This window comes from Juglans microcarpa x Juglans regia, chromosome 2S (assembly GCF_004785595.1).
Source record: "Juglans microcarpa x Juglans regia isolate MS1-56 chromosome 2S, Jm3101_v1.0, whole genome shotgun sequence".
NCBI lineage: Eukaryota > Viridiplantae > Streptophyta > Magnoliopsida > Fagales > Juglandaceae > Juglans > Juglans microcarpa x Juglans regia.
Window position 1 is genome coordinate 904,994 of NC_054597.1, and position 18,647 is coordinate 923,640.

At 33.3% G+C, this 18,647-nt stretch overlaps 2 protein-coding genes across 2 annotated transcripts; both read right to left on the reverse strand.

Annotated features, from left to right (window-relative positions):
• Positions 1-1,960: 1,960 nt before the first annotated feature.
• LOC121253648 (GDSL esterase/lipase At1g71691-like) lies at positions 1,961-4,734 on the reverse strand. The gene is made up of 5 exons (XM_041153641.1): positions 4,135-4,734; positions 3,520-3,641; positions 2,852-3,091; positions 2,516-2,765; positions 1,961-2,371 (listed from the first exon to the last, which is right to left on the reverse strand). The coding sequence occupies exons 1-5, from the start codon at positions 4,430-4,432 to the stop codon at positions 2,136-2,138; spliced, it is 1,146 nt and encodes a 381-aa protein (XP_041009575.1). The 5' UTR covers positions 4,433-4,734; the 3' UTR covers positions 1,961-2,135.
• A 6,005-nt stretch (positions 4,735-10,739) lies between these two features.
• On the reverse strand, positions 10,740-12,661 carry LOC121252605 (12-oxophytodienoate reductase 2-like). The gene is made up of 5 exons (XM_041152329.1): positions 12,506-12,661; positions 12,244-12,384; positions 12,012-12,142; positions 11,676-11,855; positions 10,740-11,557 (listed from the first exon to the last, which is right to left on the reverse strand). Exons 1-5 carry the CDS (start codon positions 12,577-12,579, stop codon positions 10,998-11,000), a joined length of 1,086 nt encoding a protein of 361 aa, XP_041008263.1. The 5' UTR covers positions 12,580-12,661; the 3' UTR covers positions 10,740-10,997.
• Between the last annotated feature and the right edge of the window lie 5,986 nt (positions 12,662-18,647).

Sequence of the window (18,647 nt, forward strand, 5' to 3'; positions counted from 1 at the left end):
AGCTCGTAAATATTTAAATAGAATTGATTTATGCGTTAATTCATAGCTTATTTAAGTTTCTGTTCAAAGATGATTTTTTAAATGTGAGCTCTGATACAAAGTTTCCATATTTATTGAGTCCCATATTCGACCAGTTGACCGAAGTCAGCTCTATAATGTGGCTTAGGTTGAGGAACTTATTAGAACTAGTATTACCGCTCTATGCCAAAACAGAGAACAAAACACGCGCGAACAATGTCTAGTAGTGGATTGGAACTTTTACTTCGTAGGAGTTTCAAAAGATACTCGTAGAAAGAAGTTTCAAGAGATGGACCATGGCAGGTCATGCTGTGTCGAACTTTTTGAATACAAATTAGCAATATGTTCACTAGCGTTCCCATATCTAAATTTTTAGGACTTGCCATGTCCAGCTCCCATTGTTGCACAAAACATGACACACTTGTCCACGTCCACAAGATAAATATCTCTCGCACTCGCAGAGTTGGTCTTCTAAGGCCTGGTTTGAATTCACAAGTCATCTCAACTCATTTCAACTCATCTCAACTCATCTCATTACTATTTATTATTATTCATCAACTTTAACTCACAAATCTCACTACTATTTACAACTCATCTCACTACTATTCACAACACATCTCAACTCATTTTCGAATCCAAACAATACCTAAATCTTTTCTTTTTTTATATATAAGTAAACAAGTATTATTGATCCAAGAATGGGCAAAAGCTGCCAATTACAAAGTCATATGCCCTATCTAAGTAGGCGCATTAGAAACTAAGAAATCATGAAAGTCCATGCCATTAAAATCACAGCAATGGTCCAAGTACAAAGAGTTCTAAAAAAGAAAACTTTTAGCTCCTCCATCAATCTCTCTTTGTCCTCAAACGTCTGCTCGTTGCGCTCCTGCCACAAGCACCACATAATACAAAGAGGGATCATCTTCCAACCGCTTTGAACTGTTGCATGCCTCGAATAGAAGTCCAGCACGCCAATGTTTCCACCATGATTTCTGGCATAACCCACGCTAAGTCCATTCTTTTGAACACCTTATTCCAAAGAGTCCTGGCTACCTCACAATGTAAAAGAAAGTGATTCACCGACTCACCCCCTTTTTTACACATACAACTCCAATCTGCAACAATTACCATCCTCCTTCTCAAATTATCTGTAGTAAGAATCTTGCCTAAGGAGGTTGTCCACAAAAAAAATGAAGCTTTGGGGTGTGCCACCTAGTGTAAAAATGGCTTTTAACCGGTTCACTTTCATAATCAATGCTCGAGAATGAATTCTCTATATGTTTATATGCCGTGGTGAAATTTGGCTGAAACCAAAAGCTCATGTCATGTAGCAGACCAGATCAGATCGAGTGTAAGATTTAACTCCACAGAAACACGTACACTCTTACTGGCTATTTATGCATTGATACTTTCATGAACAAAGTTGATTGACTATACCTTGAAATGTTGGAAATGATGAAGGTTCTTTGAAGTGATAGACAAGGGATGCTGTGGAGGTGGGGAGGAACAATGGGCAAATTATTTGTCTTCCTCTTCAACAATCATGTGAGGATCGTAGAAAGTACCTGTTCTGGGATGCCTGTCATCCCACCGAGCTCGAGGTGGCTAACAATCTCATGCGAGCTTGGACCGTATTGTCTTCAAATTTCACAGTTGGAAAGATACAGTGGCTTGCTAATGCCACAATGTGAACTGAGTGAAATATAACACCATACATACATATATATATATTTATATATGTTGAATTTGTGTAAACTCAAGTGGGATTTGTAATTTTTCCAAATTATAGGCGTGAATACTAGTTAATTCCAACGTAGCAAACATGACAGAGGACAGTTTTGTTTCTTGCTGGGCCTTGCCGATTATTTTTGTCTGGTAACAAGCTTATAATTAGGTTTATCTGACTACGACCAAATTAATTACCAAAATTAATCAGGCTCCAAAACAGAAATCAAAGTAGTTGCAATGATATCATACCAGTACGTACACCCACAACATAGTTCTTTGACTTGTTTTACTACTCTCTTTGCTCAAATTTTCCGACGAAAATTGCTAAATATTGATATATAGATGCGTCTAGGATTGAGGATTGCAAGGGCTATAAAGACGCTAGCTACTTAATTAATCTCATTATCGAGATTTGCAAGCTGCTCGATATTCATCGGATAAATAAAGGTTTGGTCTCCATTGAAAGCCTTCCTCGCCATGATGATGTTAACCTTTTCTGTTGGGTGAAATGCGTCCCAGAACACATACTGGTCTCGGTCTGAACATGGTGTTTGGAACGGAAGACACGTGATCTGACCTCTGTTTCGCCCGATGCCACAGCAGCCACGATTTACAACACTAAATCCTGGAAGTTATAATTAAATCATATTTGGAATTAAAAAAGATCTCAAGATAAAGAACCGAAAGATGCAGTTTTTGCCAAGATCTTTCGTATTTACGTACGCAGTAGAATTAAGTTCGTCTTAGTGAGTAAGTGCGTGCTAATTACCATAAGTTCTAGCATTGGCGACGATGTCTTCAAACATATGGGCAACGTCCATATAAGTGAATCTGACTCCTGGTAGATTGGCACTGAGGTTGTTGATCATTGTCTTCACGTTTGCATTAAAAGGTTGAACAAGAAGATTGACTTCTTCTGAGCAAGTTCCGCTTGGGCTTTGAGCCAAGATGCTCGGAATGCAACCCATTAAGCCAAGCCCTGCTAGAACAAATTTCCTGGCTCCAAGATTGTACAGTTTCTGTTTTAAACATCAAAACCACAGAATGAAAATCTGGATATACTTCCACGTAAAAAAAAAAAACAAAGGAGTCATGTGAATCTTACGGTGAGTTGTTGGGTGTACTGTGCGGCCAAGAAATCAGCATATTGTTGTGCATTGTACTGATTCCTGGTTGGGAAATTCGGCATAAGGTAATTGTTTAGGTAGTCATTACTGCCCATCCCAACGAAAAATATGCACCGTCCGATTGCCCGGGAAGCATCATCTGCACCTAGACTATCTGTTATCTGATCGAGCGTACTCTGGAAGTTTCCGATCTGTTCATCGAACGGTATGCGACCCACCTGAGCAAATAACGCAAACAATATATATATTAGCCATTAATTATTACTGAGATACATATATATTCACTTTTTATAATATTGCTTTAAATATTGTTGCTACTGCCGGTGAGTAGAAAATAGTTAACTATCTAATGCATGGGCGCATGCATGCATGCCACGATCAATCGTTCGGCAACAGTAAATTGCTGAAGCGCATTAATTAATTTATAAGTGAAACGGCAGAGTCACATGTAGGTTTACAGTGTCATTCATGTTCATGATTTATGAATAGCTAGGAATCATGGTTTAGGAATAATCAAATTCAGTAAAATTTCCAAAAGAAGAAAGATCTACAGACAGCAAGACATATATGCATGCAATAATGCAAATGAACCATATATATTGTAGCGATGCAAATCATGAAAAATGGAAAAACATGGCATGCATACAAAATTCCTTCCAGTGATATCGAGGATTCCGGCGGCCGCAGAGGCGTAGTTCACTCCGTGAAGAACTTGTTCACCGGAAGCTTGAGAGTATGCAGGAATCAAAGGTAGTCCAAGCAATTCAGCTGCAAATGCATACAGTTAATTGTACACCAATGAAGTGACAAAGTATATGAAAATTAGGTTTGGTAGGTATGTCCAAAAGATAGCAACTTTAACTGAGAAAGCTATTAATGAACCCTCAGACATCAATTCTAACACATCATTTTCTTCGTAGAAAGATTGTCTAATTGACATAAAGTTCTTCCTGGTGGAATTTTTTCTCTCAGCATCGACGACGACAATCATGAATACGACTTCTACGTACGTATGGTACGTTCTCTTGAGAGAGAGCAAAGAATTATTTTATAACGAACGAGTTTATGATGACCACTTTGTTTGATCAATTACGTACTTATGTCTTAAATTTGGATATATCCTTCTGATCTCTCTCGGGTTCTGCCCTCCTGTTAGTATGTCGATTTAGCTCCAGTATTGCTACTTCGTCTTGACAAAATAGAGGGCAGGGACACAAATAAAAAAGAAACCCGGTACAGAGAGAGAGAGAGAGTTGAGTACCTATTTCATCGACCATGGTGTAGCCATTGGAGAAACGGCCGGTAGGGCCGCCATTGAAATCAATGCCGTAAGGGAAATAGTTGGCCTTGGCAAAGGAAGGAAGGTTGTTATTGTTGCCATTGTCAATGAGAGAGTCTCCGAATATGAACATGGCAGGCACCATCTCTCTCCCACTACCTCCACCTTGGCCTGAAGCTGCATTGATCATGAACACCATGATCAAAAACACCAGCAAGCTGGTAGATGACCTCAAATATTTAGCCATGAATGGGTGTTTGTGTACTGTGTCTCTGTGCATATTTGTGTTTTTGTGTGTAATGGCGTATGTGAGAGAGAGAGTTTTCTTCTACACTTTATGAAAGTCGAGTTTGAGACAGTGAATTATGGGGAGGTTTTATAAATAGCCAAGGTAGGATCTTGCCACGGCTATTTAATTCATAGACGGTGGTTGAAAGTAATAAATGCATTCATCTGTTCTCTCCATTGCAGTAATTTCATTAACTAAAGCAGCCAACAAATGCGTACAGGGTATCTCTTTACTTCTTCCCCTTTTGCTTGCTCTTTTCATCAGTGTATAAAATCTTTTTTATTTTTCTAAATGCAATTTAATTAATCGGGTTTTTAAGATTTTTAATAGGAAGGAATGGATCATCGCGAAGACCTTTAGATCATAAGCAATGACTTAATTTTTGGACCCATATTTAAATGTTCATCAATTAATACAGTCAAATGAGCCATCTGATTTTTATATATCCATTCCAAGAACTTTTTGCCACTAGTACAAAATATGGCGCAGTTTTTCATTTTGGTAGATGATAAAATTAAGAGTCATAATAATTATAATTTCTGATCATCAGATTACAAAATGTGATCTACAGGTTAAATAGGATTAATACTGCATGTATGCTCATTAAAATATTCTTGCTGCATGCATGTGTCCTTGTAGCACTGGTCGTGGTATTTATTTTTTGATCAGCTAGCTTGCAATTTAGTAGTAGTAGTAGTAGTACTGGACAAAAGCCTAAAACCTGGAGTCTCTTAAATTTTCCTTTTCACTTTTGTTTGGGTAGAGCCAAATTCCAGAAATGTTACGAATTTCATAAGTATAGATATTGTAATAATAATTAAACCCGTCTACCTACGTATAACGTACGTAGTCAATATACTTGGTCGAGAGTTCAATGACAAATTAACCTAATACGTACCATAAAGTAGCTACCTCTTTAATTTATGTCCTACTTAATTCACACTGGATGCATGCGGGCATATATAGTTTTATCATTTCAATGAAGAATTACTGTTGAATGAAGATTTATAATTAGTTCTTGATGACACAAACAAATAAAGCGGCCAATTTGCAATTAATTCAGTGAAATGGTCGGTTACTTTAGTACTTGTCATATCACATATATATACTTTACCACATTCAACTCTCGATCGGTCTTATAAGAAAATATCAACTTTTGTTAGATGCATATATACATCATTTTCCAATTCACTAAAGTCGCATCTGAAAGATCGATCATTTCATTTTCAGACCCTTCTTAAAACGGAGTTTAAAATTGAATCTGAATGCCAGTTAATGTTCCACCTTGAAGAAAGTCAACACACGCAAGATTAATGAAGAAGCTCATGTGTTGGAAAGATAAGATATATAGATAGAAAATTTAAGTCGGTAGTCAGGCATGCATGCATGGTCATAGTAATCGTGCCATGAAAATCAGATTAATTCGTGTTTTATCCCAAGACGAAAGGTGTAGAGACAGAGAGAGGCCGATTAATTTCAACGTCAGAGCTCGATCGATTTACGCATACCCCATTAATTTCTCTCACGCAATTGATCATCATTCAACCTCCTATACATTGCCAGTCTGCCCGATCCTTTTGCTGTTCCCAAGAGACTTGGCCGGGCTGCTTAATAGAAAAAAATAATAATGATATTCATGGCCGCGTAGTCGTCATCACCATGCATGCAGATCGGTCGGACTCGTGCATGCGTGCCGCCATGTGTAGGGGCACTTGCGCATTGACAATAGTTTTGCATTTTATAATATTTATGTTATTTTTATAAGATATTTTATAAAATATCCTCTATTTAAAATGTGCCAGAAAAGTAAAATTATGAAAGAAATAAATCCAGGTGTAGTTGTAAAAACAAATATGATTACTTCTTTGAACAGCGCGTAATCACATGTTATTGTCGATTTTTCTTCTTCTTTTACTGGTGACAGTTGACAGGTTTGAAAATAATAAAGAGAAATTAGGATAAAACCACTGCTCCTTTAAATAGTAAATACAATTGTAGATTACTAGATGAGTTGTCATTCTATCATGACTCAATAATAAATAAGAGAACACTTTTTTTTTTTTTTTCTGAAAAATAAGAGATCACATGTTCAGGAGATAAAGCACGTCAATCTCACGTATTGATTGGACAGTCGTAATTTACGATTGAAATCAATTTTTTAACAAACTTACTTTATTGGCGTACTAAGATTACTCCCAATGGCTTTTATATACTATAAAAAATTTAAAAAATTGTTTTAAAAAGAAGTTTCATCTGATTATATAAAATAAATTGTAAAATATATTTAGTTATAGTACCCTGTTATATATAGCGGGTATTGTTCATCCTGTAAAAATTTTTTTATTGTTAATATTTCATTTACTCTCTTATTTTTATTTACTTTGATTTTTATCATATAAACAAATTCTTTTTATTGTTCATCATTTAAAACACGTATATTTTATTTTCTTCTAAAAAATATCTTGGAATTATTTTTAAACCAATTTTTTCATATTTGATTTTATTTTTATTTTTATTTTACGTGTATAGGACTGAATTATTTTACATTTTATATAAAAATAAATTGTAAATATAAAAAATATATATAGATATTATAAATTTATTGGCAGAAATAAAATATTTAAAAAGAATAAAAAAAAGAATATTTAAATGATATAGATAAAAAATAGATAAGTTGATAAATGACATATTGTAAAAGTCAGTATGTAAAATAGAAAAATTGAGTTTTAATATTGTATTTTAAAAGATAAGATAAAAAATCCATTAGGAGTGCTCTAAGTTATTATTTACGTACAAAATTTGTCGCATCTACTTACATTTTATATTATGTTTATAAAAATTTAAGAGACCTCGTTACAGGTACTATGTTTGTGCCCATTAAGGAGGGTTTGGATTCAGATATAAGATTATATGGTCTTAGATAAAAGTTAAAAAAATATTATTTAAATATTATTTTTTAATATTATTATTGTTTTGAGATTTGACAAAGTTGAATTGGAATTTGAAAAAATTAAATTATTTATTATATTTTATGTAAAAAGTTAAAAAAATTATAATGATGATATAAGATAAAATAAAATGAGATAAAACGTACACTTTTCGAATCTAAACGGAGCCTTAGAGATATATAGGGGGTGTCAAAGACTCAAAAGGCCTTAGTGCTCTGTTTTTGTCCATGAAAATGCTAGTAATTAATATGGTAAATGTTTGATAAATTTTTAGATGATTACTCTGTTGAAAGATTAAAGCTAATATTAAACAAGTAAATTATTTACCTGTTTCACATGTAGGTTTCTTTTTTTCAAGCTGATGATCTTCTCTTGAGATTTATCACTGAAAGCATCTTACCGGCCAGAAGCTAGCTGCGTTACTAAATTCTTCTCCATTTTCTTTCTATTCTTCTTAAATGGCTACCTCCCATGCCAACCAATATTTTTGTCATACATGAGCACAGTTTCTTCCCCCGTTTCATAGATTATATACCCTGTTACGCTTTGAGATAACATGATAGTATATACGTTAATCATCCTGATGGACTCCGCTTTGAGCCTTTGGTCATGAACCCACAAAGGGATACCCTCGTGCTCTCTCTCTATTCGTACTCCCAACACTACCTCGATCGTTAGCATTTCCACGACTTTGAACAAAACTAGTTGAGTGGGATCTTGAGAATGCTGGCTCCAATACATGAATAATATTATACTTGATCAGAATCTTAAACCACCCACAAGTCTCGAGAGAGAAGATCATAAGTAAAACAGTAAATTACAAACATATTTTTTATAGCAAACGACACTACGATCTAAAGTAGCGGTACTAGGATGGCAAAACATCATCTGCCGACAAGATTTGTCCATGGGTTTTACACAACGTACGACGTACGTTGGGTTACAGTCTTACACTAGTACAACATGATGATCAGTACGTAAAATACTTCTTAGACATTAATAGAGCCAATGGTAGAATTGAAATATTTCATTTTGTATTAATGTTAGTGGATATGGGGAACTAGTACGCTGGTAATTGGTGCAAAGTCAGTGATTGCAGCAGTACTAGTACTGTTCTCTTCAGCTAATGTCAGCAGTTAGCAGCTAGGCGAAGCATCTTTCCTTGATTTTAAACAACTAATCATAAAAATTTAAAACAAAAATATAAATTTAGATATCATTTAATGGACAATATTATTAATTTTTTTTTACATGTCGTGTTGCATAAATGTATTTATAATTAAGGAAATTGTGAATAAAAACTAAATTGTACATGAGGTAGTAGTACCATATTCATCTTGCCTTCGGGAATGCTCTTATAATCATCGTTATATGCTTACCCGAATTACGTACGTCCCACGGTCCCATCCATTTGAGCCGAGTTTAAAACTCAGATTGACACGTCGTATAATGCATAAAAAATAGAAGCGTCACACCAAATTTATACTACATATTATATACTGTAGTTCTATAAAATTTACATAAGAAAAAAAGTCTCTTAATTCCAAACTTATTTATTGACACATATTGCACATGACTGCATATCTAGAAGATTGTCATGAAATTGGCTTGTATTAAAAATATTTGTGTTTTGAGTGTTTTTTGTAAATACTATAAGGAATCTCCCATACATAATAGTAGTGAGTTTGGATATATACCAAAAATGTGTAAGAATATATGAGAATTTGTTTGAGATTAGGTTTTGGGGAATGAAAGAAAAAGATGTGACTTAAAATATTTTTTGAATTTTTGTATTAGAATTTGTGAAAGTTGATAGATAAAATTAAAAAAATTATTTGAATATAATTTTTTAAGAATATTATTTTTGTTTTAAAATTTATAAAAATTGTACTGATTTTTATGTTTGAAAAATGATTAGGTAATTATACGATAAAAATTTGAAATAGACCGTTAAGGAAAGCATTCGCTCAGTCACGCAAGCTGGAATACAAGAGGAAGGCAGCTAGCAACATTAACACCAGTGAAGAAATATGCAACGGATCAAGTGCACCTAAGAAGAATCTAGAATAGCTGAGAATTAAGAGTGAGGGAATATTCTTGTAGACAATTGTCATAAAATATGTGGAGCAGTTAGTCATATCATGTATTTATCTATATAAAGAATGTAAGAAGGCACGGCGTAGTTAAGAAAATGAGAAAGTAGGAATGAAAAGTAATTGATCCTTAAGGCATTTTGTCAAACACCTCTCCTACACTATGAGTAGTTATTTCATTATAGACACTATTTTTATGTTTGAGTATTGATGTTAGGGAATGAAGTTATGAGAAAATTTGAGAAATTAAAATTTTGTAATAGCTTATGTAATAGCTTACATAAGTATTACATAAGTATTATGTAATAGCTTACACGTATTACACACGCACACATATATATAGACGCACACGTAAGTGCAAAGAGACTTCTAATATTTTTTAGCCAACAAAAATTAGAAAACAATCACATGATGATGGGCGGACGGTTCCGTAACTTCGGTTAGAATTTTCATTGGTTGCCATTGTCAAGCATGGACTAAAGTCTGTTGTATATTTGGAAATGAAAGTTCTAGAAAATTTGAGAAATGTTGAAAAACCTTGAAAATCTTGTGTTGCCAAACATGACGTACGTACCCGCACGGTTCGGTTGGAATTTTCATTGCTTGTCAAACATGATGACCTTAGTCTGCTGTATATTTGGGACCGGAATGAAATTATAGAAAATTTGAGAAATCTTGAAAATTCTGTGGTTGTCAAACATGACCTTCGGCTAGCTTTATCTTTCGAGATATATGCTTATGCGTAATAGTTTACGTATTATGATCTTCTAGCCCTTACATATATGTATATACACACACGTACGTGTGTGTAAAGATCATATGACTTTACATATTTTTTAGCAAACATAAAATATAAGAAGCAATCGCATGGGGCACGGTTAGCATTTTCATTGGTTGGACGCCATGCATGACATTTTCTGCATTATTAATCTCTCAACATATAACATGTATATATATATATACTGTTTAGTAATGATATTGTGTCGGTGAGATCTGCATTGATCATGAAGACCAGGCTGGATTGGGACTCATGAAAGTAAGTACTTATTGATAAAATTCAAGGAAAATTAAAAATTTTGTAAAATATTTTTATAAGAGCATCATTATTCCAAAAAAAAAAACCTTTCAGTTGAAATAAAATTGTAAAAAAGATAACAAAATATATAATATTTCTCTAATCATTACTGAAAATTCAATAGGCTTTAAAATCCAATGAGTAAATAATCCGTAATATTCCGACAATTTCAGATAGTGCATAAAAAAAACCACACTGCATTAATTCAAATTATTACTAGTCCGGCATGCATATATGCATGCCAACATTACAACAAGATGCGCACAACCTCTGCGCCTTGAAAATACTAAGGCTAGCTTTAGGAATATCATGTTCTCAAAACGCACTGGCACAAGAGTACAAGATGAAATAAAAATACAACTAAGAAATTAAAAAAGCATGATTGGATTCCTGAAAGGGATATTATTTTTAGAAAATCTAAATTCCAACTCCCCACGTGTTCATTCAAGAGAAGGATAATCGGTATAGCCAAGCACTGGATCAGGAATGTAGAATGTCTTTCTGTCGTAATCGTTGAGAGGAGAATTGAGCGCAAATCGCTTAGGCAAATCTGGATTGGCTAAAAACGAACGCCCATAAACAACAAGATCTGCACGATTTTCTGCGATTGCCTTATTCCCTGTTTCTTTGTCATAACCTCCGTTAACAAGAAAAGTGCCCTTAAAAGCCTTTCTCAGTGGCACAAGACTGCCTTCACCAGTAAATGACTCGACCATGTGCAAATAAAGAATGTTATATTTGTTCAAGGACTCAGCCAAATATTGGCCCAATGCTTGTGGATTTGAGTCTGCACATTCCATATTTTGAGCAAAAGGAGTAAGCCTTATTCCAACCTTCTCTGGTCCTATCTCCTTAGCAATAGCTTCAACTACTTCCAGAGTAAGTCGGCAACGATTTTCAAGTGATCCACCATATTGATCTGTTCGATCATTGACTTGATCTTTCATAAATTGCTCCAGAATGTAACCATAACCTCCATGGATCTCAACTCCATCAAAACCTATATATGTAAAAGCCAAACAATATTAAAAGGCGCTATTTTTTTTTTGTTACACAAGCTCATGATCATGTACATCATCTAATTTTTCTCGCAAAATGTACAAACTAATAAAACTTACCAGCTTCAATAGCGTTCCTTGCTGCAAGCCTAAAATCGTTAACAATTTGAGGAATTTCTTCTGTCTTTAGCCTCCTAGGACGAGAGTAATGGGAAAGACCAAATACGGTTTCTGGAGTTGGTATAATGGTCAAAGCTTTGTCTGAGGAAGAAATTGGAGCTTGTCCATTTGGCTGTAGTTCTGTAGACCACAACAGTGTGAAATGGAGAAAAGATATCCAAATTACCAATATTTAGTCATAATGTTTAACAGTGCAGAAGCCCAATGATTCAGTAAAGGCACTGTTAGAAGAGATCATACAAGAAAGGAAAGAGATGATGGCTTCCAAAGACAAACCTTCATTTGAAACTCTCCCCACATGCCAGAGTTGACAAAAGAAGACTCCACCTTTTGCATGAACGGCATCTACGATGGGTTTCCATGCTTCAACATGCTCTTTTGTCCATATGCCAGGTGTGTCTGGATACCTGTACAATGCCGAAGTCAAGATCGGTTTTCAATCTGTCCTTCAAGTGTATTGGATCATAGAAAGAAATTTAGAAAACTAATTAATAAGGGTTATAAGTACCCTTGAGCAGTGTCGGAAATTCCAGTGGCTTCAGCTATTAGAAGACCACCATTGGAGGCTCTCTGAGAATAGTATATGATAGCATGTGGCTGGGGAACATAGCCATAAGATCTCTGTCTGGTCAATGGTGCCATAACTACTCTGCAAATTGGAAGAGTAGGTAAATCAGAGGATTGGATACATGTGGATTCGGCATCCGAAACGCCCCAAGAAAACAGAGCCAACATAGCTTCTTAACAAAAGTAGATATGCGTGTACATACCTATGGGATAGATGGTATTTTCCCAATTGATAAGGAGTGAGAAGAGGCATGGCTGTGATTGCTTCAGCTGCCATTTGTAACGATTATGCCGTGTGTGCTTTCTTCTTTGCAATTCAATTCTGGACTTTGCTGAAGCGGGATGAGAAAAAACGTGACATCCAACTGGGTATATATAGAAAGAAACTTTGAAGGGCAGAAAAGGTTAGCTGGAAGGGTCGATCTCTCTCTCTCTCTCTCTCTCTCTCTCCAAAGTAAGCAGGTAATTACGGTTTAGACAGCGATACGAAATGACAGGTTTTATATGAAAGTTAAAAATTTAATATAATATTATTAAAATATTATTTTTTAATAATAATATTATTATTAAATTTAAAAAAATTAAATTATTTATTTAAAAAAATTATAATTATAAGATAAAATGAGATAGAAAGAAATCGTTTATGTATCTGGCCTAAATCTTGCACTGCCTTCCTAGTCTTGACTAAAAATTGCGAAACGAAACGAGAGCCAGTTTCTCATCGACTCCTTTTGTTTCTTTTCTTAATGTCCTAATTATTAATTGATGATGTGTGAAACGGCCATTGGATCAGGTGGATCCGAAAGAGGCAGCATCACGTGAGTGGCGGTGGACCAGCTAGCGCCCGCAGATCCCTCCAGTTCTGTCCACAGTGTCAAATGCTAACAAAAGTATAATAGAATAAACTCACCTAACATTTTCTTACAGGAAATTCTATACCTTATATTATTATTTTATTTTTATTTTATTAAATATAATATAATATATTTATTATCATTAAATAATTATTTATTATATATTTTTTTATTATCTAATAATGATAAATATGCTACATACTATTTAATATGATTAAAATATAATAAAAATATGGCGTATAGTTTTACTTTTTTATTATTTGTCAAATTAATTTTACAATAAAATTATATTAATAAATAAACTTCATTTAATAAATTTCTCTGCAGAGTAAACGTTTTTCTTATCCAAAATGTGCAAGAGATAACCTCCGTATTTATTATAAAAAAATGATAAGCGTATACAATTTGTCTACAACTTAATGATAACAAATTAATTTTTTAAAATCTCCAATGACTTTTAATTTAATTTTGACATGTTGAAATTTAAAAGAAAAAAATATTATTTTATTATAAAATGGTAAAACAACAGTAGACCGGTGGTTAGTCTATCAGTGCTGATCATTTATTATAATAAATGATTTACCCATAATATTTTTTATAATATTTTATATAATTATATTTTAAATAAAGAGCATTTTTATAAAATATCTTATAAAAGTAATATTATTTTATAAAAATATTCTTATTTTATAATATTATTATATAATATATTATATAATATGTTACGTGTATGTCATTATTTTTTTACCCTTTATTTTAAAATTAAAATAGCAAATGTTTTTAATTTGTTCCTTTTCTATCTAATCACACATGTTATATAAAATAAAATAAATACTATTCAAATTCTTGATATGTACACTAACATCACATCGATAAATGGAATAAAATCTAAAATAAATAAAGTCCCCCAGAGGCAGAGCTTCCCCCTCTGGCCACCTACGAGTTTGTACCTAACCCCCAACGTTTGTACCTAACCTTCCCTCATCTACGAGTTTGCTTAGCTAATCGCGCATCTTGACGCATTTGTTGCGTATTTTGCGTCTGTTTGACGGGTGATTCTTTCTGTCTTCCTTGTTCTACATGATTCCTCGTACTTTGGCAACAAAATTTTTGGGATATTTCTACCCGTTGGATCGATGAAACTAACGAGATCTTACGGCAAATATATGATATTGGTTCATTTCTTTAGGCACAACATCGTAGTCTGATCGATTCTTGATAATGTGCATGCATATAAAACTTGAAAGAAAAAGTTAATTTAGTGGTTTTCATTGCTAGAATCCCACCTTTTGGACCCGTTCCTAGAAGTTATTTATTTATAAGTTTTGTGAATAAAATATTTGTATCTAGAAAAATATATAATATTCTTTATATATAATTCTGTTTTAAACGTAAAATAATTTATAAAAATAATATTTTTTACAAGAATATTCTCAATTTAAACATAATTATATATATATATAAGATAGTAAAAGAATTGCAGTGTATTGTTTACTATTGTGTTAATGAATTTGTAAGAATCCAACCCTCAGACCGATCGAGGAAGGTGGCCAAGCCGTTCGACTGGGTTTCTGAATCATTTACTTACATTATTTAAAAAATGATAAAGATAACTAAAAAGGCCCAAGGCATATGCGTTCCTTTCTGTTGGCTGAATCAAAAATACCTCATCGATTTCAATTTAAGATGGGATATATGAAGGAGTAAGACATTGTGACAAACATGTACGGGGTTTAATTTTGAGACATGACATGCAAAGTGTGTTCCAACGTGAATGTAATCAGTGGTATATGTCGTTTTACTCTCACGAGTCATTGTTTCAGTCGAGACCCTTTTCGCACAGAGACCCACTGCCCACTGGGTCATGCCAGTTAGTTTGGCGCTTAGCTGGGAAATTCCAGTTCCCCGACCCTGTACGTGGGCCTGTGGCTAGCTGTTGTCCGGTGATCTGTGAACTCGCTAGAATACAACAACAACTACTCTACAACTTATTTATAATTTTATATTAAAAAAAAATTTTCCTCTTTAATTGGAAAATATTATCCTAGCAACCGTTCAAAGTACGTGAAAAAGATAATTTTCTAATGCTTAATTGTATGTGTCTATATATATATCTTTTGGAAAAGGACGATGGGCGGAAGGGAAGGTAATGCAGGCCGGTTGCATGTGTTATATTCAGAATCTTTCTGACAGCCTCAACTAGGGTTAATATGGAACCGTGAAGGAACAGTAATAAGATACGCTGGTCTTTGTAGTAGTGGAGAAAGATTTTTCTTTTTTACCTTAAAGCATGTGTATAAATTGTACGAAACGAAAGACGTAATAAACAGAGATGTTGATATTGGCCGGAAAGAAAAGTAGCTTGTACAAGTGACAGAATTTTGAAAAGCGTGCGATTCACTTATAAATATCCTTTATTTTAAGGAAAATGATCTGAATAGAGCCTTGAAGTTCTAAACCTATATTTAAATGTTATCTTTGGCTGATTCCGTGAGGAGTGCACTCATCAATTTGGTTGTCGAGGAAGTTTTCCGGCGGTCCCAATGCAAGAACGACTATGGAAGAGAAAGCGCATGCATTGGTTATCAAAATGTTTGAGACTTCAGCGGACAGTGAGGTTGGATTTTGTGGCAATAACGACTTACTTCGCATCCATATTAAAAGAGTCGCACGCTGTACAATAATAAAAAGGCTAATGAATAAACACTCGGAGAAGGTGACTGCAGCCATAGCTTGAGATATCTGCTGGAATCCAATAAATTAGATTGTTGAGATTGTGTTTTGCAGTCTGAATAACTCTACATAATAGAGCTCATATCTGGTTCTTGATGAAATAGAGAATGGGGAGCTCGAGGGCCGTGGTAGTTCCGATGCTTAAGTTAATAAATAGTATCTAGAGGAAAATATTCAGTTACAGAAAATGAGAATTGAAGAATTGAAGAGTGTGAATCTCATCCTTGGCTATAGAAGGAGGATATTTATACTTGATTAGGTTGATCCTTGAAATGGAGGTAGTGGGTGTGACGTTCTGTATAGGGCCTTGCAATAAACTTATCGAAATAGTAGAGAGAATGTCATATGATTTATTAAAAAAAATTAAAAAATATATATTCGAAATAAAATAGTGCCAGAAAACACAAGAAAACAAAAATTAAATCTTAAATTCTCTCTACTATTTTATATTTGTATTTTTAATTATTTTTTTTAATAAATTACGTATCACCACAATGTTTTACCAAATCAAAGAGCAAAATAAGTGATATAAATTAGGGCCTTGCAACAAACTTAAATCTACCACCAACGGCTTCCATTCCTCCAACAAGATTGGAGAAGGCGGCCTGGGATCTGCCTACAAGGTTAGTTGTAAATTATTTTAGCGCTATTGGAAAAAAAATTAGAGAGAGATATTTTTATATATATTGAAATTTCAATAAAATATGGAGAGGATATAGGCATTATAAATTATTTTCGGGTATTTTTTATATTTATAGAATTGTAAACAAAATCTAAGGAGTGTTTTGTTTTTTCAAACAAAAATTAGCGTGCCATGGATCAGTTCCGCCACTCACTTTCAGTCCCACAATAAGCATTAAGCAGGTAGATGCATCCAATTGCACCATATGTTGTGTGCTTTTAAAATATGAACATGTTTATGGTCAGCTTTTTCTGCCGGCAGTGATGATGTCTGTAATGACGCCTCGGCCATGAAGATGAAGGGCATGTTTGAGAAGTGATTTGAAAATAATTCATTTCATATAAAAAGAAAAACTCATAATTTTCTTTTTAAAAATCATTAAAACATAAATTATTTTTCAATTTAAGAAATACAGATCACTTTTACTCCCGCAATAAGCAAGGCTGATGCATCCAATTGAACCATATATTTGCATGCTGGTTTGGAGAGTAAGATAAGATGAAAATTTTATAAATAGTAATAAGATAGTTTATGAATAAATTGAAATAGTTTGAGTTGAGTATTTTTTAGATTTTGAAAAAAAAAAAATTGAATAAAAAATATTATAAAATTAAAATATTGTAAGACTCTAGTTTTATAATTTTATTTTTGTTTTAAAATTTGAAAAAGTCGAAATTATTTTTTATTTTTTATTTCAAAGTTTGAAAATATTATAATAATTTGTTTGAAAAAATTATAATAATTAGTTTGAAAATTTTATATTTAAATTATATTTGAGAATAAGATAGAATGAAATAAAATTATATTAGATAAAAAAAATTTTATCTCATCTAAGGTCGCAAACAAGAACTTAATATAATATGAACGTATTTATGAATTGTGATGTCTGTGATGACGCCTCGGCCATGAAGATTAGGGCACGTTTAGTTTGTTTATAGTTTATACCTCTCCTTTTACCTTCCTGAGTAACTCAGCATGCATGCCACGTCCTCAACTTTTTTTTTAAAAAAAAGTAAAAAACAGATAAAAAACCTGCAGCTTCGTTGCTGCCGTCCCCGATCATTTCAGGAAAACGAAGGTCGAAAATCTAGTCCCGTAATGACAACTTTTTTTAAGGTACCGGTAATAATAAGTTATAATTAACAATAAAAAGATCAGCATTTTAGTCAAGTTGGCTGCAGTTTAATCTATATTAAATTAGAAACTAAGAATAGAAAAGAAAAAAAAAATAGTAAGTTTCAAAGAAGCAAGTCGTCCAGATAGACAGGGAGAGGAGTATGTACCTGGATCGAAAAATATTAATACGTCACTTGAGTTTGTCTCTTCATTTTAACTATTTATATATTTAAATTTTTTAATATTTTTTATTTAACGATTAAGAAAGTAATTTTTAATATATTGAAATATTTTTTTTAATTTTTAAAAATATTAAAAAAAAATAACTTTGTGCTAGCAAGAATGCCCATCGGCGGCATGGTAGCACTAGTCTATCTGGATCAGCTTTTTATCAATCTATATTATATTAAAAACTAAGAAAGGAAAAAAAATACTATTTTATCTTTAATTTATATCATTCATTTTATCTTTTAATATATGCCACAATATAATGCCATATGATTTATTAAAAAATATATATTCAAAATAAAATAGTGCCATAAAACGCAAGGAAAAAAAAATTAAATCTTAAATTCTCTCTACTATTTTATATTTGTTTTTTTAATAAATTACGTATCACGACAATGTTTTACCAAATCAAGGAGCAAAATAAGTGAAATATAAATTAGGGCCTTGCAACAAACTTAAATCTAACACCAATGGCTTCCATTCCTGGAACAAGATTGGAGAAGGCGGCCCTGGATCTGCCTACAAGGTTAGTTGTATCCTTTTCTTCTCAAACTTGTCGAAATTGAAATTGGCATAAAACTTTAGTACAAAGCCTGAGGTTGTTTTGTTTGACTTGACTGGCTGAGAGATGGCTCTCGCTAAGTTTGTGTATCCGGGTCATATATATTGGGTTCCGGTCCTGATGGTTATTCCTCCGGATCCACTTGTTGATAATACGATCAATCGATTTTG

Bases quoted from the DNA above. Each gene is read 5' to 3' on its own strand.
- LOC121253648 (XM_041153641.1), bottom strand. From the start codon at position 4,432: ATGCACAGAGACACAGTACACAAACACCCATTCATGGCTAAATATTTG. The intron at 3,642-4,134 runs GTACTCAACTCT...ATGCATTTGCAG, and splicing joins CACCATGGTCGATGAAATAG to CTGAATTGCTTGGACTACCT. The intron at 3,092-3,519 runs GTATGCATGCCA...TTATTTGCTCAG, and splicing joins ATATCACTGGAAGGAATTTT to GTGGGTCGCATACCGTTCGA.
- LOC121252605 (XM_041152329.1), bottom strand. From the start codon at position 12,579: ATGGCAGCTGAAGCAATCACAGCCATGCCTCTTCTCACTCCTTATCAA. The intron at 12,385-12,505 runs GTATGTACACGC...TCCAATTTGCAG, and splicing joins AAATACCATCTATCCCATAG to AGTAGTTATGGCACCATTGA. The intron at 12,143-12,243 runs GTACTTATAACC...GGCATTGTACAG, and splicing joins ATTTCCGACACTGCTCAAGG to GTATCCAGACACACCTGGCA.